The sequence below is a fragment of the Rhinolophus sinicus genome, linkage group LG01, assembly GCF_036562045.2.
Source record: "Rhinolophus sinicus isolate RSC01 linkage group LG01, ASM3656204v1, whole genome shotgun sequence".
In the NCBI taxonomy this organism is placed as follows: Eukaryota; Metazoa; Chordata; class Mammalia; order Chiroptera; family Rhinolophidae; genus Rhinolophus; species Rhinolophus sinicus.
In genome coordinates this window covers 119231137-119248011 of record NC_133751.1, presented here as the reverse complement: position 1 = coordinate 119248011, position 16875 = coordinate 119231137, and the positions used below count along the sequence as shown (strand labels likewise).

Sequence of the window (16875 nt, the reverse complement as noted above, 5' to 3'; positions counted from 1 at the left end):
CTGGCTTAGCCTTCGACGCTGCAACACCCCCAAGTCCAGAAAGCGCACTCAGCCCTGCCACAACCTTGCTGTGTGCGGATGGACAGCCCATGTCACCTTTTTGAACCTCAGTGTTCTCATCCCTCACGATACATCTAATACCCGCCTTCGGGATGAAAGAAGATTGCGCCAGTAGTGCCCTGTGACAGCGGGTGCTCTATCAATGCCTGTTGCGTCTATTCTGCGGGGCAGCTACCTTGCACTTTATTTCCAATTTCCACTTTATTTTTCTTCACTATTAAAGTTCTGCTGGCTCATTCTGGGAAGTTTCACTTCCATGAGCACCATCACCCGGGAAGCCCTTCACCATCAAGTGGACCAAGGAGGACCATCTGGTCCACCCGGGGCTGACTCGCCCTTAGGTTTCATGCTTCCTGGCCTCGCTGGAGGCTGTTTAAACATTAGGCAGATATTCCCAGTAGCCTGCTCAACCTGCATCTAAGTGCTTAGATTTCCTGGAGGATGGCATTTGGCCTTTCAGTGCAAGGTACCCTCCAACGGCTTTTGTACACTCAATACTTTCTTCCTGTGCATTGGTGCCCATTCCCTTTCCACTTGCCTCTCCTTCTATCTTGACCTTTCCCCGGGCATTTAAAATACATCAGCTCATTAAACTCCCCCAAAATCTGAAGGTGATATACTGGTTTGACAGAAGAGATCATTGAGGGTAGAGGAAGATCAATGAGCCACCCAGGCACACGTGACTCAGCATGTCAGAGGGGAGAGCCTGCCTCTGCGCTCCGTGGCTGGCTCTGATTCTCTGTGAATGACCTCTGGTCAGATTGCTAAGCGGCTGTTAAAGTAAGATGCTGTAGTCCTCAGCAGCCTTCCTACCTGAAGAGGCGAGGTGAGATTCATAAATCACCGCAGAAATAAAAAGGGGGGAAATGCTTTCTGCTCTCAGGTCAGCAGTCAATATTCAGTACATGTCAATCTAAAGTTTACATAACCACCAACTCACTTCTAGGAACTTTCGCTATAGAAATACTCACCCAACTACCGATGAAAGATGCGCAAGGAGGTCTGTGGAAGCACCGTCGTAGTGGCAGAAAACGGGAGATAATGTAATGGAAGGGGAACACTTAGCCCCACGCTTGATGTTACCTTTCTTGTGTAAAGTAACTATGAGGATACTACTTCTGGCTTCTCTCTACCCACCTCAGTCATGTCCCTCCCCGCAACACACACACACACACACACACACACACACACACACACACACACACGCATGCATGGAAGCGCACACACACGTGTGCCGAGCTCTATATGATTAATTAATGCATTTGGGATAAGGACTGGCATGAGATTCTGCCCCCCTTCCTTTCACAGCACCCCCACCTGCACAGAGCCTGAAACTGAGTTGCCCTGGGCCAGGCTGTCGTTGGTGGTCAAGGCTCTGCCTGTATTGATCCAGTATCACCAGTGACAGGGTGGTGACCTACCTAATTCTGGGGTTCACTGTTAGAAAACCCTCTTTCCCACAAGTATAAACCACATTCTCCAAGACCAATGTTATCACTAATAAAAGTGACATCGGGGCGGCTGGTTGGCTCAGTTTGGTGAGAGCGCAGCGCTCATAACACCAAGGTTGCCTGTTCGATTCCCACATGGGCCAGTGAGATGCGCCCTCCACAACTAGATTGAGTACAACGACTTGACTTGGAGCTAATGGATACTGGAAAAACACACTGTTCCCTAGTACTCCCCAATAAAATTTTTTTAAAAAGTGACATTGGTCATGTCTGTTTTAATCTTATTTCTCAATTGGTTCAATATTTAGACTGGAAAGAAAAATGTTACTTGCTGGGCCCCAATTAAACTCCAACACCCTAAATGTGCATCAGAAAGTTTTTGAGTTAAGGACTTGCAATTTTTACTGTATAGATTTCCTGTTGCTTGAATATTTTCTGTAACTACTGTATATTATTTTTTGATGGAAAGAAATAAAAATAAAACAATATAAAAATGCAATCTCTGTTCTCTACCAGAACCTCATGATATCCACTGAAAAAGCAAAACAACATTTGTTCTGGGCAATTCAATAAATTTCTGGCCTGTGGCAAGCCATTTGTTCTTCCTTAAATGGGAGGCCTTTGAGAAAAGGGTCTGAAGTACTCTGCGAGAAGCCCTTTTACAAGCCATGTATTCTGTTAGTGGCTTTGTAAACCCCACTTAAGAAAACAATTTCATAACAGAGGTTGGAGGAAGACATAGGGACCAAACAACATTATGTAATACCTGCAATGTGTGAAGAAGTCTTGTAGGAATTTGCAGTGTGTTGTTAGATCCTCCAAGACTACGTGAGAGAGAATTACTTTCCTTGACTAATAGGTTGGGAGATTGAGGCTTGGAGAGGATAAGAACTGCCCTCCAACAACACAGCCAATAAGGGGCAGGGGCAGAATTTGAAATCAGGACTGAACCCAACGCCCATGCCCTTTGCACTGTACTAGGATTCCTCTAATCCATGAAGATGACTTCCTAAACCCTGGGGCTTCCGCAGTTCTTTTGCACACATCATCTCATCTGATCTGCAAAACCAGCCTATGGGGTAGGTAGGACCAGCAGTCAGAGGCTGGCAGGAGAGGAGGAACCATTGCTCATGTGATTTAATTGAAGACAGTTTAATGAAAGGACTATGTGCAGAAGTGTGGGCAGGGTTAAGGGAACCAACAAGGGATGGTGAGGCACTAGGGATTAACAACAATGGGCCTGAAGGGTGACAAAGAGTCTCTCTTGACCAAATTTTAGTCAGTCTCCTCTGAGTTCTCTTCTTGATTAGGCCTCCAATGTGACCCTGACTGTTTGGCCTGCCTCACCCAGTCTCAGCAAGGATTCTGCCATCAGTTTTGTGAGAATGCCTCCACCCTTGATCTTATCACCCTTGATATTTGATCAAGTTCCTCATCCCTCACCAAATCCTGTTAGTTTAGCAAGAATCCTCCTATCCTTGATCTCTCCTCTTTGTAATCTTCCATCCACTTACCCCTCATCCTGCTCCTTGGCTATAAATCCGCACTTGACCCTGTCATATTCCAAGCAGAGTTTGATCTCTCTCTCCCCTATTGCAACAGTCTTAAATAAAGTCTTCATCATCATTTTTTAACAAGTGTCAGAATAATTTTGTCTTTAACAAGGGGTAAGGACAGAAAACAATGATCCCAGAGGCTGGCAAGAGCTGTCCTTGACAGAGAAGCCACTCATAGGAACTTAACCATAGAGGAATGCAGCCACTGTCAAAACTGTGATAAATACTCTGCCCTCTCTCTTCTCCTGGCCACTGATCTGGCAATGTCTTCCATTGGCTGAACTCAACCCAAAGCCAGAGACAGGCAGACAAATGGGGGCTGCGGGGAGGAAATGTCTGTAGAGTTTAATCTCCTGGATGGAGAAGGTAGAAAATTAATTTGTGAGGAATGTGGCAAAGGAAGAATAATCCCACTTGGAAATATTTTTAAAGCCACTTAACAGGTGTAGGAACTGACTTGATGAGGCTATAAATCAAGGTCATATAGCTAGGAGGTAGGATGGCTGGTACTGAAACTCAGGTGAGCTGTTTCCAACACTCTTATACCCATTACCCCCAAATCTAGCAATGGAAAACCAGCAATTATTTATTGTCATTTCATAGTTTTGGGGATTGACTGGGTTCAGCCTGGCAGTCTCTTTTGGGGGTCTTTCACATGGCTGCAGTCAGACAGCAGCTGAGACCAGAGTTACCTCAAGATGTGCTCACTCAAATGTCTGGGGCTGAAGCATCTGAAGGGCTCCTCAGCTGTCTCTTTCTCTTTGTGAGAAAGGATTTCCAACACCCCCCCCCCCACCTTCCAATATCCACCCTCCCTTTAGTGAACGTAGAAAGGTAGAAGGAAAAGGATTTTTCTTCCCCTGCAAATCCCCTCAAAAATTAAATTTAAACATTTCCCTGTGCCAAAAAGGAAAGAGATCTTTTTTCTTATTATTTTTCTTTTAGTATTTCCGTTTTAAAAACTTCTCATTGTAAATCTTTTCCCTTTCTCTTTGAGATGCATGTAAATCTTTTAAAAAGCTAATTAAGCCTCTTGCCATTTTGCATCCCAGGAATGAAGACCTTGGAATCACCTCTTTGAAATGTGAACATCAAGGAAAATGGTGCTCTGCCTCCCTGTCACTATGGGAGTTTAGCCCAGGCGCTTGGCTCCACGTTGTAATTTCCCACTTGTGGAAAAGATACGAGAAGTTCTACTTTTCCTTTGAATAAAGGCAATTAGCATGTGTGTATGATGGATTGGATCTGCCTGACTATGTAAAAGGGTAAGATTTCTATTGTCTTTGCAACCTCTCTTGTGGGTTGCTGGTGATGGCCATCACCGTCTCGTTTAATGCTTATTCAATTATAACACTGATTCATTCGTTCCTTCATTTTGTGGAGAGGATTCATCTGGTTGGCAGGACATTTTATTTTTAATTACTTTTCCTACAAGAAATCATGTCATTTTTTAATTTTTTTTTTTGCATTTTTCCAAAAGCAATAAACACTTGGAAAACTAATTAAGCACATTCATTCAATGAATATTTATGGAGTACCTACGCTGATCCAGGTGCTGTGAAGCAGAATGATAGGGGCCTGGGGAAATCGCCCTTGGTAACCTCAGCCCCATTCATGAAACCCAAGGGGCTAGATGGCACCCCTTCCCAGGAGGCCCAGAAAGATGACTGAGGCTGATAGTCAAGACTTCAGAGGCTTTCATAACGACATATTTACAAATCTATTGGTTGGCTGGAGTAAGCAACTGCAGAACTTATGGTGGATGCCATTGCAACCTGATAAATGCTATGGTAGCAGATACTAAGGGGCCAGACCAAACCTGGCGGGTATTAGGTTGAGTCATATTAGTCACCATTTTTGTAGGTAAAATATATTTGAATATTAACATTTTTTTTAAGGTTCAACCTAATAAACGTTTGTTGGTTGTGTCAGGACAGACTTTATTCCCTCTTCTTCTGATACAAGAACCCCCTTGCCTTTCCCTAATCTCAGACCACATGGCTTGGGTGGAGCTTTCACCAACAGCAGCCCAGGAGTGAGCACATGATCCAGACCTGGGTGAGGAGAGTCATCCCTACCAATAATCACCGTGATTGGTTCAGGGATGGTCACATGACTCAAGCTGGGCCAATAGGAATGGCACCAACAAAACTATGTGTTGGCACTATGCTCAAGTTAGGAGCAACATGGCAGCCTTTCCACAGCACTGAGAAATCCTGTCTGAGAATGAAGCCAACATGGAGTGAAGAGAACCAAGAAACAAAGAGAGATAAAATCTTTTTTTTAATTAAAGTTTATTGGGGTGACAATGGTTAGTAAAATTACATAGCGTTCAGGTGCACAATTCAATAATACATCACCTATCTATCACATTGTGTGTTCACCACCCAGAGTCAGTTCTCCTTCCATCACCATATAGTTGATCCCCTTTATCTTCATCTAGCACCCTCCCTCCCCACTTACCCTCTGGTAACCACTAAACTATTGTCTGTGAAGAGACAGAATCTTGACACCATCATCTGTCACCTAGATGTAGCTGTGACTAAAGCCTCTCACCATAGATGATAGATAGACACACAGATGATAAATTTTAAACTTTTTTTTCACTTTTGAATCCATTTCTGCCCCTTGTAACAGAAAGAGCACTGACATACATGTAAGGAAGGCTTCCCAGGAAAGTAATATTTGAGCTGAAGGGGTTGGTTTGGGGTGGGAGGAGAGGAGAGCATCGGGGAGGAGAGGAGTTGGCTATCACTGGGTGTCTGGGTCTAAGGCCTTCACCAAATGACTCCACCAATGAAATGAACTTGCTCTGCCCCTTCAGCTGCTCAATAAACCAAACAAAAGGCTCTGTCCTTTCCTGAATGTGAGCTTTTCTGGGAACCAAGCTAATGTATTATTGATGAGCCATAAATACTGGGGCAAGCATGATTTCCTATTCAGTACTGAAGTACAAAGGTATAACACTGACATTTAAATGAAGTTTTTATGGTCCAGGTTCACTGTTTACACTCTGGAAATGTGGGCTGGCTTTCTCTAAAGCAGTTTTTCCTTTACTTTTCTTATTTCCTTCCTCCATTTGTCAGCATCCTTTGAATATTTATATTAAATATCATGGTTAACACAGATCAAACAAAAGAGAGTAAATAAAACCATATCTGAAAGACAATGTCGCTAGTGCTTCCAAGGTCTTATCGTCACTGGATGGAGCAAAGAAAGGTCAGGTGCACCCCAACCTCCCAGGGGCTCCCCACATTTCTACTTAAGGCAATTTGGGTTGGCATACAGAAAAGAATGGTCTCAACAGACAAACCTGGGTTCAAATCCTGACATAGGCATCAATTAGTCGTGTGACCTATGGCAAGTTACTTTAGCCCTCTAAGCCTCAGTTTCTTCATCTATACGGTGGGGAAAGTAATACCCATCTTTCAGCATTGCCATGAGGTTGAGAATAATTCAATGCAATTAAATTGTCTGGATATATAAATTAAGATGCATTTGGCTGCAGAAAATAGACAAATCCACTGAAACTGGCTGAAAGAGCAAAAAGGATAATTATTGGCTCACATGACTGAGAGTCCAGAGACAGAGAATGTGTCAGGTTAGCCTGGGACATGGTTCATGCTCTGTTTGCCGTGGTTCTCTGGGCTCTGCCCTCCTCTGAGTTGGGTCACCTCAGGCTAATCTACAATCAATGCTAGAGTGACAGAGAATGTGGTACTCTCTTAAGACGTTGACTCTACCCCATCAAAAGGTGGATTTTATGTTCCTGGTGAACCTTTGTAACAATTTCAACTGATACAATGAAGTGGAAATGGTGCTGCACAAGTTTCAAGGCTAGGTCATTAAAGGAAATACAACTTAAGCCCGGCTCTCTCTTGGAACCCAGAAGCCATGTTGTGAGGACGTGCAGGACATCTGTGGGTATTTTGGTCGAGAGCCTCATCTAGGTTCCCAGCTGGCAACTTTAGCATCAACCACTCGTCTGCCTCCCACCTTTCAGGTCTTCCACCTGGAGCAGGAAACATGCCATCTCTGCTGTGCCCTGTCTGAATTCCTGTCCCACAGAAACTGTGAGAGACAGTAAATGATTACAGTTGTTTTAAGCCACTAAATTTTGTGACAATTTGTTGTGGAGTAACACATAATGAAATACAACATAAAAATTTTAAAAAATTTTGCAAGGCAAAAGCTATTAACAGCAAATAACAAGCTGGGGGGAAATTTTGTAACATTTATCACAGAACAAGAGACTATTGTCTCTAATATGTAAAGCGCTCCAACAACTCAATAAGAAAAAGACCAAGAACTCAATAGAAAAATGGGTAAGGCACATGGATTTACAGAAAAAGAAACACACTGTCTCCTAAACATATGAAAACATGCTCACCTTCACTTATAATTAAATAAAAAAAAAAGCCATACTGAAATACTAATTTTTGCCCATCAGATTGGTAAAACTATAAAAGTTTTATAACATAGTCTGTTAGTGAGGCTGTAAGGGAACAAGTGTGCCCATGCATTACAAGTAGGAGTAAAAAATAAATGCAAAGCCCATGGAGGGCAACTTGACAATAGTTATCAGTATTACAAATACAGACACTTTGACCTAGTACTTCCACTTTAAAGGGCTTTTTCTACAGAGATACTCACATGTATATGAATGAATGTTATGTACAAGAAATGATGTATTCATTTGTATAAATCATTACAATATAGTTTATAATAGTGAAAGACCAGGAACAGCCTATATATCTAACAACAGGAGACTGATTACATAGATCACAGAATATTTGTGACCATAAAAAAAGAATGAGGAGGTTGATATGGAATGATCACCCAGATATCTTTTTAAGTGAAAACAAGAAGAGTCAGAAGAGTAAGCTATTTGGGCTTTCAAACAAGGGGTGAACTTCTCACACATGCAAATATGCATATAACTGCTTCTATATGTATAGACTATCCCTGGAAAGACAAAAAAGAACCTGTAACATGAGTTACCTCTGGGAAAAGGAACCTGGTGGCTCAAGATCAAGAGTAAGAGGGAGATTTTTTACTGCAAAGATTTGGAAGCATATTAATATATTGGCCATATTCCAAATATATATATTTAGAATTCACTTGGCATAACTCATTAGTGACTTAATTCTACAAATATTTCGGAGGTCCTTCCCACCAGATGCCAGGCAGTGTGCAAGGTGATGAGTATACAATGATGAACAAGTCAGCCTTCATTGAAATTACTGTCTAGGAAGACAGACATCAAAGAGGCAAACCCATCAGTCTAGGGTCACACACTGTGCTAAGGCATTGGAGGGAAAGACCTCAGTGCTGGGAGAGGGTCCTGGAGTGGGACCTGACTTAGAAAGTGTTCATTGTAAAAGAAAAGTTGGCTAGGTATTACATCACCAAAAAGGATTTATTTGGGAAAAAGAAAGGATTGCAATCCTGTAAGTGCAGCCAAGGGAAACCACGTGGAAGTTCTGCCCAGACAAAGGTGGAGGAAGTAACTTATAGAGGGGAAGAGAAAGTTAAGGGGAGGGGCGAGTGCAACCATAGAGCTATGTTGTAAACAGGATTCTTCCTGTAGGGTTATCTTGATAACAGACATAGAGAGGGACAGCTCCTCCCACAGACCCTAGATCCTCCTGATTTCTGTCCAGATTATGGTCTCTCCTAAATTTTAACAAAAGGGAAGCCAGGAAAAGCCCCTTTGAGGAAGGAATCCTAAGGCTAAGTGAGAATTAGCCAGGTTTCTGGTTATTTATAGCTGCAGCTATATCTGTCTCCAAACTTACAGGTTTCAAACAACCATTTTGTTATTTCTCATGAATTTTGGGGTCCGGAATTCAGGTAGGACCATACTGGACAGTTAAAGCAGTCATAGACCCACCCGGGTTCAAGGAGAGGGCACAGGGACCCACCTGTCCACCGGAGGAGTGTCAAAGAATTTTCAGCCAGCTTTAACACACCACACCAGGTGAATGGGGTGTGGAGGGATCACTTGGAGTAGGGTGAAGAGAAGGTGAAGACAGGGGGCAACAATCATGTCCTGCAGAGCCTTGAAATTTGTGTTAAGGATTTTGAGTTTTATTTTCTGTACAATGTGAAGCCACTGAGGATTTTTAAGCAGGGAAATTAACTGCTCCCCCTATGCTATCAAAATGTATGGCTTACCACTTCTTTGATTGTTATCACACTCATCTCATTGCCTTAGCTTGCAGGAGTCTGAGATACCTTTGTATTCTGCTCATGGCAAACAGTTAATGTGAAATACATAAATGAGTTGATTAAATAATTGATTATCTAAAACAGCTGCAATTGTAGGGCATCAGTTCAGTGATTTGATAATTTTCATTTGTCTGTAAATTTCCTGAGGGAGCTTATTAAAATGCAGGTTATGATCCAGTAGGTCTGGGGCGACCTGAGATTCTGTATTTCTAACAAGCTTCTGTGCTACAGCTTATATTTTCAGTAAGTAGTAAGTGTTTAGAAATCATTGTAGGTCAGAGTGTGTTCAGAAAGAAAAAGATATGGGATGTGGGTGTCAAACAATCAGAGGTGAAATGATGTCCTCCAGGTCCAGAGTCTTATTCCTGCTTCCTACTGTCCTCATCAGCTTCACCTTAGTGCTAGGGCCCCTCATGGCCTCTGATGCCTGCTGCAGTTCCAGGGATCACTTCTGAACACTATAATGTACATAAAGAGAACAATACTGTGTCTATGTACGTCTCTGTCTTAGGAGAGAGGACCCCCTAGGAGACTTCCCCTAATGTCTCTGTGTCCAGAATTGGGTTATATACTCAACTCTAAATATTGGTTGTACAGAGACCTACATATTATACCTGTATCTATAGCTATATGTCTATAGCTATATATAAAGTAGGGAATTTGGCAATTTTTCTAAGAAAAAAATTAAGTACAAATTAAAAACTGTTATCCAATATCCACTAAAAAGTGTATGGAAACAAGCACTTGATGATTTGAGTCGGGGTGGAACAGTCTGAGACTGTTGGAAACATAGTACCTGTCTTGAAATCTACAACCTTGTTGGGGCAACAAAATAGAACGAAATATAGCAAACTACTATATAAGCAAATGAATTTTTTACCTTCTTGGCCAACAGTTATTGGGTAATCACAATGAACAAAGAACTGTGTCAAGGGCTGTGGGAGATCCGAAGATAAGCCACAGTCCCCTGCCCTTAAGAATTCTTCAGTTTAAGATCATACACAAACAATGATGGGTGCAGCATATAAAAAGATAAATGCCAAAAAAGATGGTGGAACAACGTGTATGGAAGCCCAGAGGAGGGAACAGCCCTTCTGACCTGGAAGGTTACGGGGAGGGGAGGGGATATACCATCTCTAGGGCTAGCCTTAAAATATGGAGAGATTTTTAATTGATGATGATGATGAAGGGGAGAGGGAGAGATCAGAGAATGGGAAGATGGTAAAAATGAACATGCCCAGTGGGGGTGGGGGTCAAAACCACATACAGCACAACAAGTGATGTGGGTGTGGGAAATGAAGGTATCCTCATTGAATTCCTGCTATAATCTCTCATCAACACGAAGCCATAAATAGCATCAAGCAAATACCAAGTCACGCGTGCAAGTAGCAAGACAAGGGCAACTCCTGGGAAGAGAGAAGCCTGAGCCATCTGTGTAAGGGATAATGTTCACAGGTGAGCAGGGTGGCGTAGACAGGACTGGAAGTCCGGGGAGCAGGACCAGTTTTATGGTTTATAACCTCTAAATATCAGCCTCCAAGATAGAAACAGCTTTTTCAATGAATAATTGCAACAACAACCAAATGATATGGAGGGAGAATCTATTGATTAGAAGAGACCTAAAAGACATATCAATCTATTGCAATGTGTGGATTTTATTTGAATTCTGATTCAAATTGGCAAACTCTAAAAGTTTTATGGCATTTATGAGACACTTGGGTCCCGGATAGTTTAAGATGTTAAGAAATTATTGTAATTTTTTTAAGGCACTGGTATTGTGGTTATGTTTTTTTAAAGAGTTCTTATCTTTTGGAAGTATATTCTGAAATATTTATGGATGAAATGATGTCTGAGATTTCTTCAAAATAATATAGGGAGTAGGGGAAAGGTATAGGCGAAATATGATTGGCCATGATTTGTTCATTGTTGCAGGTGGGTGTTGAAGGTTCATTATATTATTCTGCCTACCTTTGGATATGTTTGAAATTTATCATAATAGAAAACGGAACACAACCTGTATTTAAGGAGGGCGTCCAGGAATCAATGTCAGTCGGGAAGCTCCACCCACTGCGCCTGGGAGGCCCCGCCCCCTTAGGCCCGCAGCTCTCCCGCGATCGGCTCTCGCAGGTTACCAGTTTATAGTGTCTCCTGGCTTTTTCATTTTCCCGCGGGGTTCCATTGGCTTCGTACTTCATCAGTCGCGCACTCTGTTCTTCCCCATGCCCCGCAGACTGCTCCAAGTCCCCAGAAGTCACCCATGGCCTCTGTCCCTCGCGCTGCGACAGCCCGGCTCCCCCCACGTCCCTGGGGAGTTTGGTGGTGCCCTGGCGCAGACCCTGGGAGCGCGTCCGCGTCGTCATGGCGACGCTCCAAGCTGGAGCGGGTGCCCGCGGATTCCGGCCCGGGAACCAGCTCCAGTGTGAGCGACCTGGGACCTGAGGCCGAGGTGGCTCCCTTGGCTGCCGCCAAGCTACTGAGGCAGCCTGAACCCCGGGCGGGTGTCCAGCCGCAAGTCAGACTGGGCCCGGGTAGGAGGAGAGGTCAGGCTTAGAGGGTTAATGGGGTGCGGGTGGTGCGTGAGTTTGGGGGTCGACCCCTACCCTTAGCAGGGGATGGAGTAAAGGGGTGCTGAGGGAGCAGGCGTTTGGCAAGGATGGGAGGACCTGCCGGGTAGAGGATGGGGCGAAGGGACCAAGGATGTGGGATGTGTGAAAAGGCAGACAAGTTCACCCTGGGGGTGAGTGAACTGGAAGAGGAGCGCACGTGAGAATGGTTTAACTATTGTACCTGCCTGAAGAAGGGCAGGGAATTGAGGGAAAGCCGGCTGGAGAGTGAACTTGGGGTAGGGGTTGAGGGGACAAAGCCTTTGAGGGGGAGGCTGCACTGTGGATGGGGAGTCTTCAGCCATGCTAGGGAGAGGGGTAAGAGGTGAGGGGAAAAGAGAAACTTCTTTCAGAAAGTGGTTAAGCACCTTTTTCAGTGTGGTCACTTTATTTTGCTTGATGCTATAGACTTTTTTTGGAATCTAAAGCTATGAGCCTTCTTAAAAAAACACACACATAAAGATCCACAAGTGAGCTTACATTCAATTTCAGGGTCTTCACAGAGCAGACCCCCAGCCTGTACAAGGGCTCTAAATTAAGAGACTTAGCTGGGGAAGATATAAAGATGTGTGGGATTTGTAAAGTGCCATTACAAGTCAATAAATTGCTAACACCAAATGAGTAGAAGAGGCAGTAATTGCTAAAGAATGTTAAAAGGGTGGTGGGATCAGTGTGGACTTTATGAAGAAGGGGAAAGTTAAAATGACTGTGTTGAGGGAAGGTAAGTCAGATAAAGGGTATGACACAAACTGGGACCCTCTGTCCTAGGAAAGAGCTCGTAGGACAGACCCAGTCACCCTGGGAGGAGGTCTCCCCATCCCCCCAGAGGGACCCAGGAAGATGGCTCATAAATCACAGTGTCCTATAAATAATGTCTCAAAATGTTAAAGGGTTTTGTGGTCACATACATCTAAGATACTGATTTGGAGAAATCTCAGAATGAAGACGCCTGTTTAAATTGTTTACTTCATCATTTTCCAAATTTATTCAACTGTGAGAGCCTTTATTTTCTTCTTTCCATGCCCCTACTCATAGCTCAAGAAGCATCTCAGGACGACATTTTGGGAAAAGCTCTTGAGGAGAACCAAGGGCCACGAAAGGGTATTGAGCAATGGCATGGTATTGGGTTGTGAAGTGTGATGCAAGGAGATTAATGGGACAGCCGTGTGTGGGAATGGGTGGCCATCAGAGAGACTAGAGGCAGGAAGGGCCTGAGCCACAGTAAACCATGCAGTGGCAAGAGGTACATTTGTCAAGTACTGAGAAAAAAAAATGTGCGTGGTTTCTCATGGATGATTATACTGCTACTGTTTTCTTCCCAGGAGATGACCTTTGGCTCTAAAAAGAAGACTCTATTTTTCATGATAAAATGGCAGCAGTGAAAACCCCCAGCAGAGATCTAAAGAATGCTGAAGAACCGTTTAATAACGTATCACCCCTCCTTTTGAAGAGCCTAGTAGAGGAGCCCCCAAAAAGACGAGAAGTGCCTAATCACCTCCTAGAATCAAGTAAGTGATTAGAAACAGATTTGCTTCACAACTCACATCTTCCCAGAGGATCCAAAGTCCAGAAAGCAGAGTGGAACTTTTGCTGCTGATTTATCTATATTGTTTTAAAGGCTCATAATAGTTTTTATTAAGAACAATGGTTCTATTTAGTGCCATCCAAGCTGAGAGATTTTTGAGGTGTGAATTAGTAACCAAGTTCTGTTGCTCCCACATTCTCAGATATCTTTCCTGTCTGCCCCCCTGCTTTGTTCCTCATCCTTAGCAAGTCACCAGACTGCCGTCCTGCTTTCCATCCTGGCCACATTGTCCTCCAGACCACCCTTCACACCCCATTCAGTTTCTTTTGTAGAATCCTGGCCAGCTCCTGTCCCTATCCTACTGGAATAATCTCAGCAGTCCCCCTTATATACAGAATAGTTACAACTCCTTTGTTTGGTATTTGTCCCCTTTTGCTGTTGAGCTGATCTCATCCCCAATTCCAGCCCCAACTCCTGCTCCTTCAAAACCACATGCAATTTATACCTTCTTGCCCCTTTCCATGCACGTCCCTCAGCCTGGAAAGCCTGTGTCATGCAAGGTGTCATGCGGGGTCTCTGCTCCCACTCCCCACACAAGAACGCAGGATATGGTTCAAAAAGGAACATCCACGGAGCCATAGATATGGGAGTCATACCACTATATTCTCGCTGGTGGCTGGGTTGGAGACACAGGAAGCAGGAGCCACATGATCTGCAATCCGCCATGCTAACTGCAATCCACTATTGCTAGCTCAGCCACCGTCTTCTTGCTAGCCCCCATTTGCTGCTAGCGTAGCCACAGCAGTTATATTAGTGGCCAATGGCTCACTGGTTACAGCTGACAGCCAACTAACCACAGCTGATGGCCATCCAATCACAGTTGATGGCCATTTACTACCCGAGCCAGCACCTTTCCACGTGAGGCCAAGAGCCTGGAAACTGCACTCCTGGCTCTGTCCTTACAGCCTGGTAAATTCTATAGCTGTTATGTAAAAGGCTAATCTATTGCCTGCATTATTTTCTCGTAACCCACACAACATCAGCGTTCTATTTCCATCTTACTGGTGGGGAAGCTGAGACTCAGAGAGGTTAAGTGAATTCCCCAAGGTGGCACAACTAAGTGGAGAGTTGGTGTTCAGCTGTCATAGCCCCATGTCCCGCTCTCTACCATCGCACTAGGTTGCTTCCCACTCATCTTTCAAGGCCCATCACAAAGGCTGGAAGTGTAGTATTTTGGTGTGGCTCTTTTGTCACGATAGAACTTGTTGAGGGCAAATTAGTATACTTGACTATTTCTGGGCATTAACAGAAAAATGCTTGTTTACATCTATTCTGTGCCCCTAAAAACAAAACAAAAAAAATGCTTCAGCATTAAAAAAAAACAAATAATGTTAATTTCAATACTTAAAAAATTACCAAATAACTAAAGAGATGGTCAGTCCCCCTGAAACGCTATCCTAACCCCATTCCAGCCCTTCAAAGCTGATGATGGCGACAGCTCACCTGGTGAGGAGTCACAACACCAACATTTCATACCCACTTCAGAGGTATGCTAGAATCACAGTGGGTGAAGGGATGGGTAAGTGTGTCTATGGCTCACAGGACTGGGGTAGAGCCAAAGTTGAAAGGGGATCATTTAAGAAACTAGACAATGCATTCATATTGAGGAGGTAGTTTGGTGGTTGGAATCAGACAGACCTGGGCTTGATTTTTAATTACCAGCTGTGGGCAAGTTGCTTAATCTTGTTGAGTCTCAGCTCCCTCATCTGCAAAATGGATATAATACCAACCTCAGAGGGTTGGGGTGAGGGTTACAAACGCATGCCTGGCATAAGGCTGGAGGCATGGAAACAGTTGTGCAGTGGGTTCTCAGTGCCTTCTCCACACGTCTCAGCTCATGCTTATATGAAGAGCTGGGAGAAGTTTTGTAGCCCTGGACACTTTTGTGAGCTCAGTTGTTTTAATCTTGTTCTCAAAACTGGAAAAGCAAAAGACATTCATGTTACAATAATAACAGTTTGAGACTTTACTGTCCAGAGCGATAATTATTCAGAGCTTTAAGATTATATCACGTTGTAATTCTAGTCAAAGGAAGTCAAATCAAACAGTTAAAAATGCAGTAATAAAATTCAACGCTTAGTGTGTAGAATCTTTGAAGTGGGCATTCATTACATAATAAGAGAGCACAATATACAAAGGCAGGGTATGTGAGCTTTATGAGCTTGTGTTTCGTTATGAAGACTTGTACAAAATGTGAAGAGCAAATTCTTTTAATAGGTAATAAACAGTACACTTGAATTGGATTGTGATGATACTATCTCCCAAATGATGTGTAGAAACAGAGGGAGAGGCAGTATAGTTCATTTGGAACAGACCATTAATCTTGCTGACAGCTATATCCTCTGAAACTTTCATATTGCTTAAAATATCCTAAAGGAAAAGGAGCCCATGCTAATAGGATCTTCTTTCATTTAATATTTTCTTTCATGTCTCATCTCATGATGTACTTATCTACATTGTTTTTATAGAGGTTTATACAAAACTTCTGAAGAATAAGGTCATACAAGCAAAGCCTGGCATACTGCATTTTGGAGGCTATCAAGTAGAAAAGCAACACCAACAGACTCTGGTAGGTACTTTTTAAGTGGGATAATTCATCATCAGAATGAAAGACAGGAATTTTCTGCATTTATATTACTCATTTATCTAAAGAACAGCATAAGTACAGGTATAAGTTGGGCCAGAAAGGTAGTTTGAGGATGAAAAATTTTCAAGTTGCACCAGTGTCCTTGGAAAGTTACTTCCCCGTTGCCTGAGGCTCCTCCCAGCACTCTTTCCAGCCAGGTGTCGTTGCTGAATGACTCTTAGGGGCTGGGAACTGTGCTGTGTCTCATGTAATTCAGTTTTGTCCTTACACTAGCCCTGTGGTCGTTGTAATATTACTCTACTTATATATGGAAACACAGATTCCAAAAGGTTAAATAGTTGGCTCAAGAACCTGAGCTACTAAGTGATGGAGATAGACGGATTCTTAGGTTGCTGTCCTGCAGGCCAGTGCACTCTTGCTCCATGCCTACACGCCACCAGGGAAAGGGGTGTCCCTTTCCTAAGAGGCTCCAGCGAGGGTTCTGTTTCACGTGCCCTGGTCAGTTAGCCATGCCTAAATCAGTCATTCTGGTTAGAGAGGCACTGGGCAGATCTGGGATGGCAGGGGTCAACTCCACTGAACAGGCTTCAGAAGGGAGAGGTGGAAGGATGGGCTGCACCGGAGCTGAAGCCTGCAACGACTGCACCGCCACAGAGCCACCCCAAGGGCCAGTCCTTGCTGGGTCCCCTTTATTGACCTGGATGTTCAGACAGGAGTGGGTTGTGGGTGATACAGCACTCCTAACTCCCATGATAAAAGGGACCTGAGCGTTTAATCAGCTCTGCAACCTCAATGACCTTAG

The 16875-nt window shown here is 43.6% G+C and overlaps 1 protein-coding gene across 2 annotated transcripts in view; it reads left to right on the top strand.

Annotated features, from left to right (window-relative positions):
• The first annotated feature begins 11654 nt into the window (after positions 1–11654).
• CFAP221 (cilia and flagella associated protein 221) overlaps positions 11655–16875 on the top strand; it is a 103837-nt gene continuing 98616 nt past the window's right edge. Inside the window, exons 1-3 of one of the 2 annotated variants that reach the window (XM_074335277.1) lie at positions 11655–11826; positions 13224–13409; positions 15955–16055. In XM_074335277.1, coding sequence (XP_074191378.1) covers positions 13271–13409; positions 15955–16055 — 240 coding nt within the window. In that variant the 5' untranslated portion in view covers positions 11655–11826; positions 13224–13270. Of the gene's footprint in view, positions 11839–13223; positions 13410–15954; positions 16056–16875 lie in introns of both variants that reach the window. The other variant, XM_074335274.1, reaches the window with a different exon arrangement.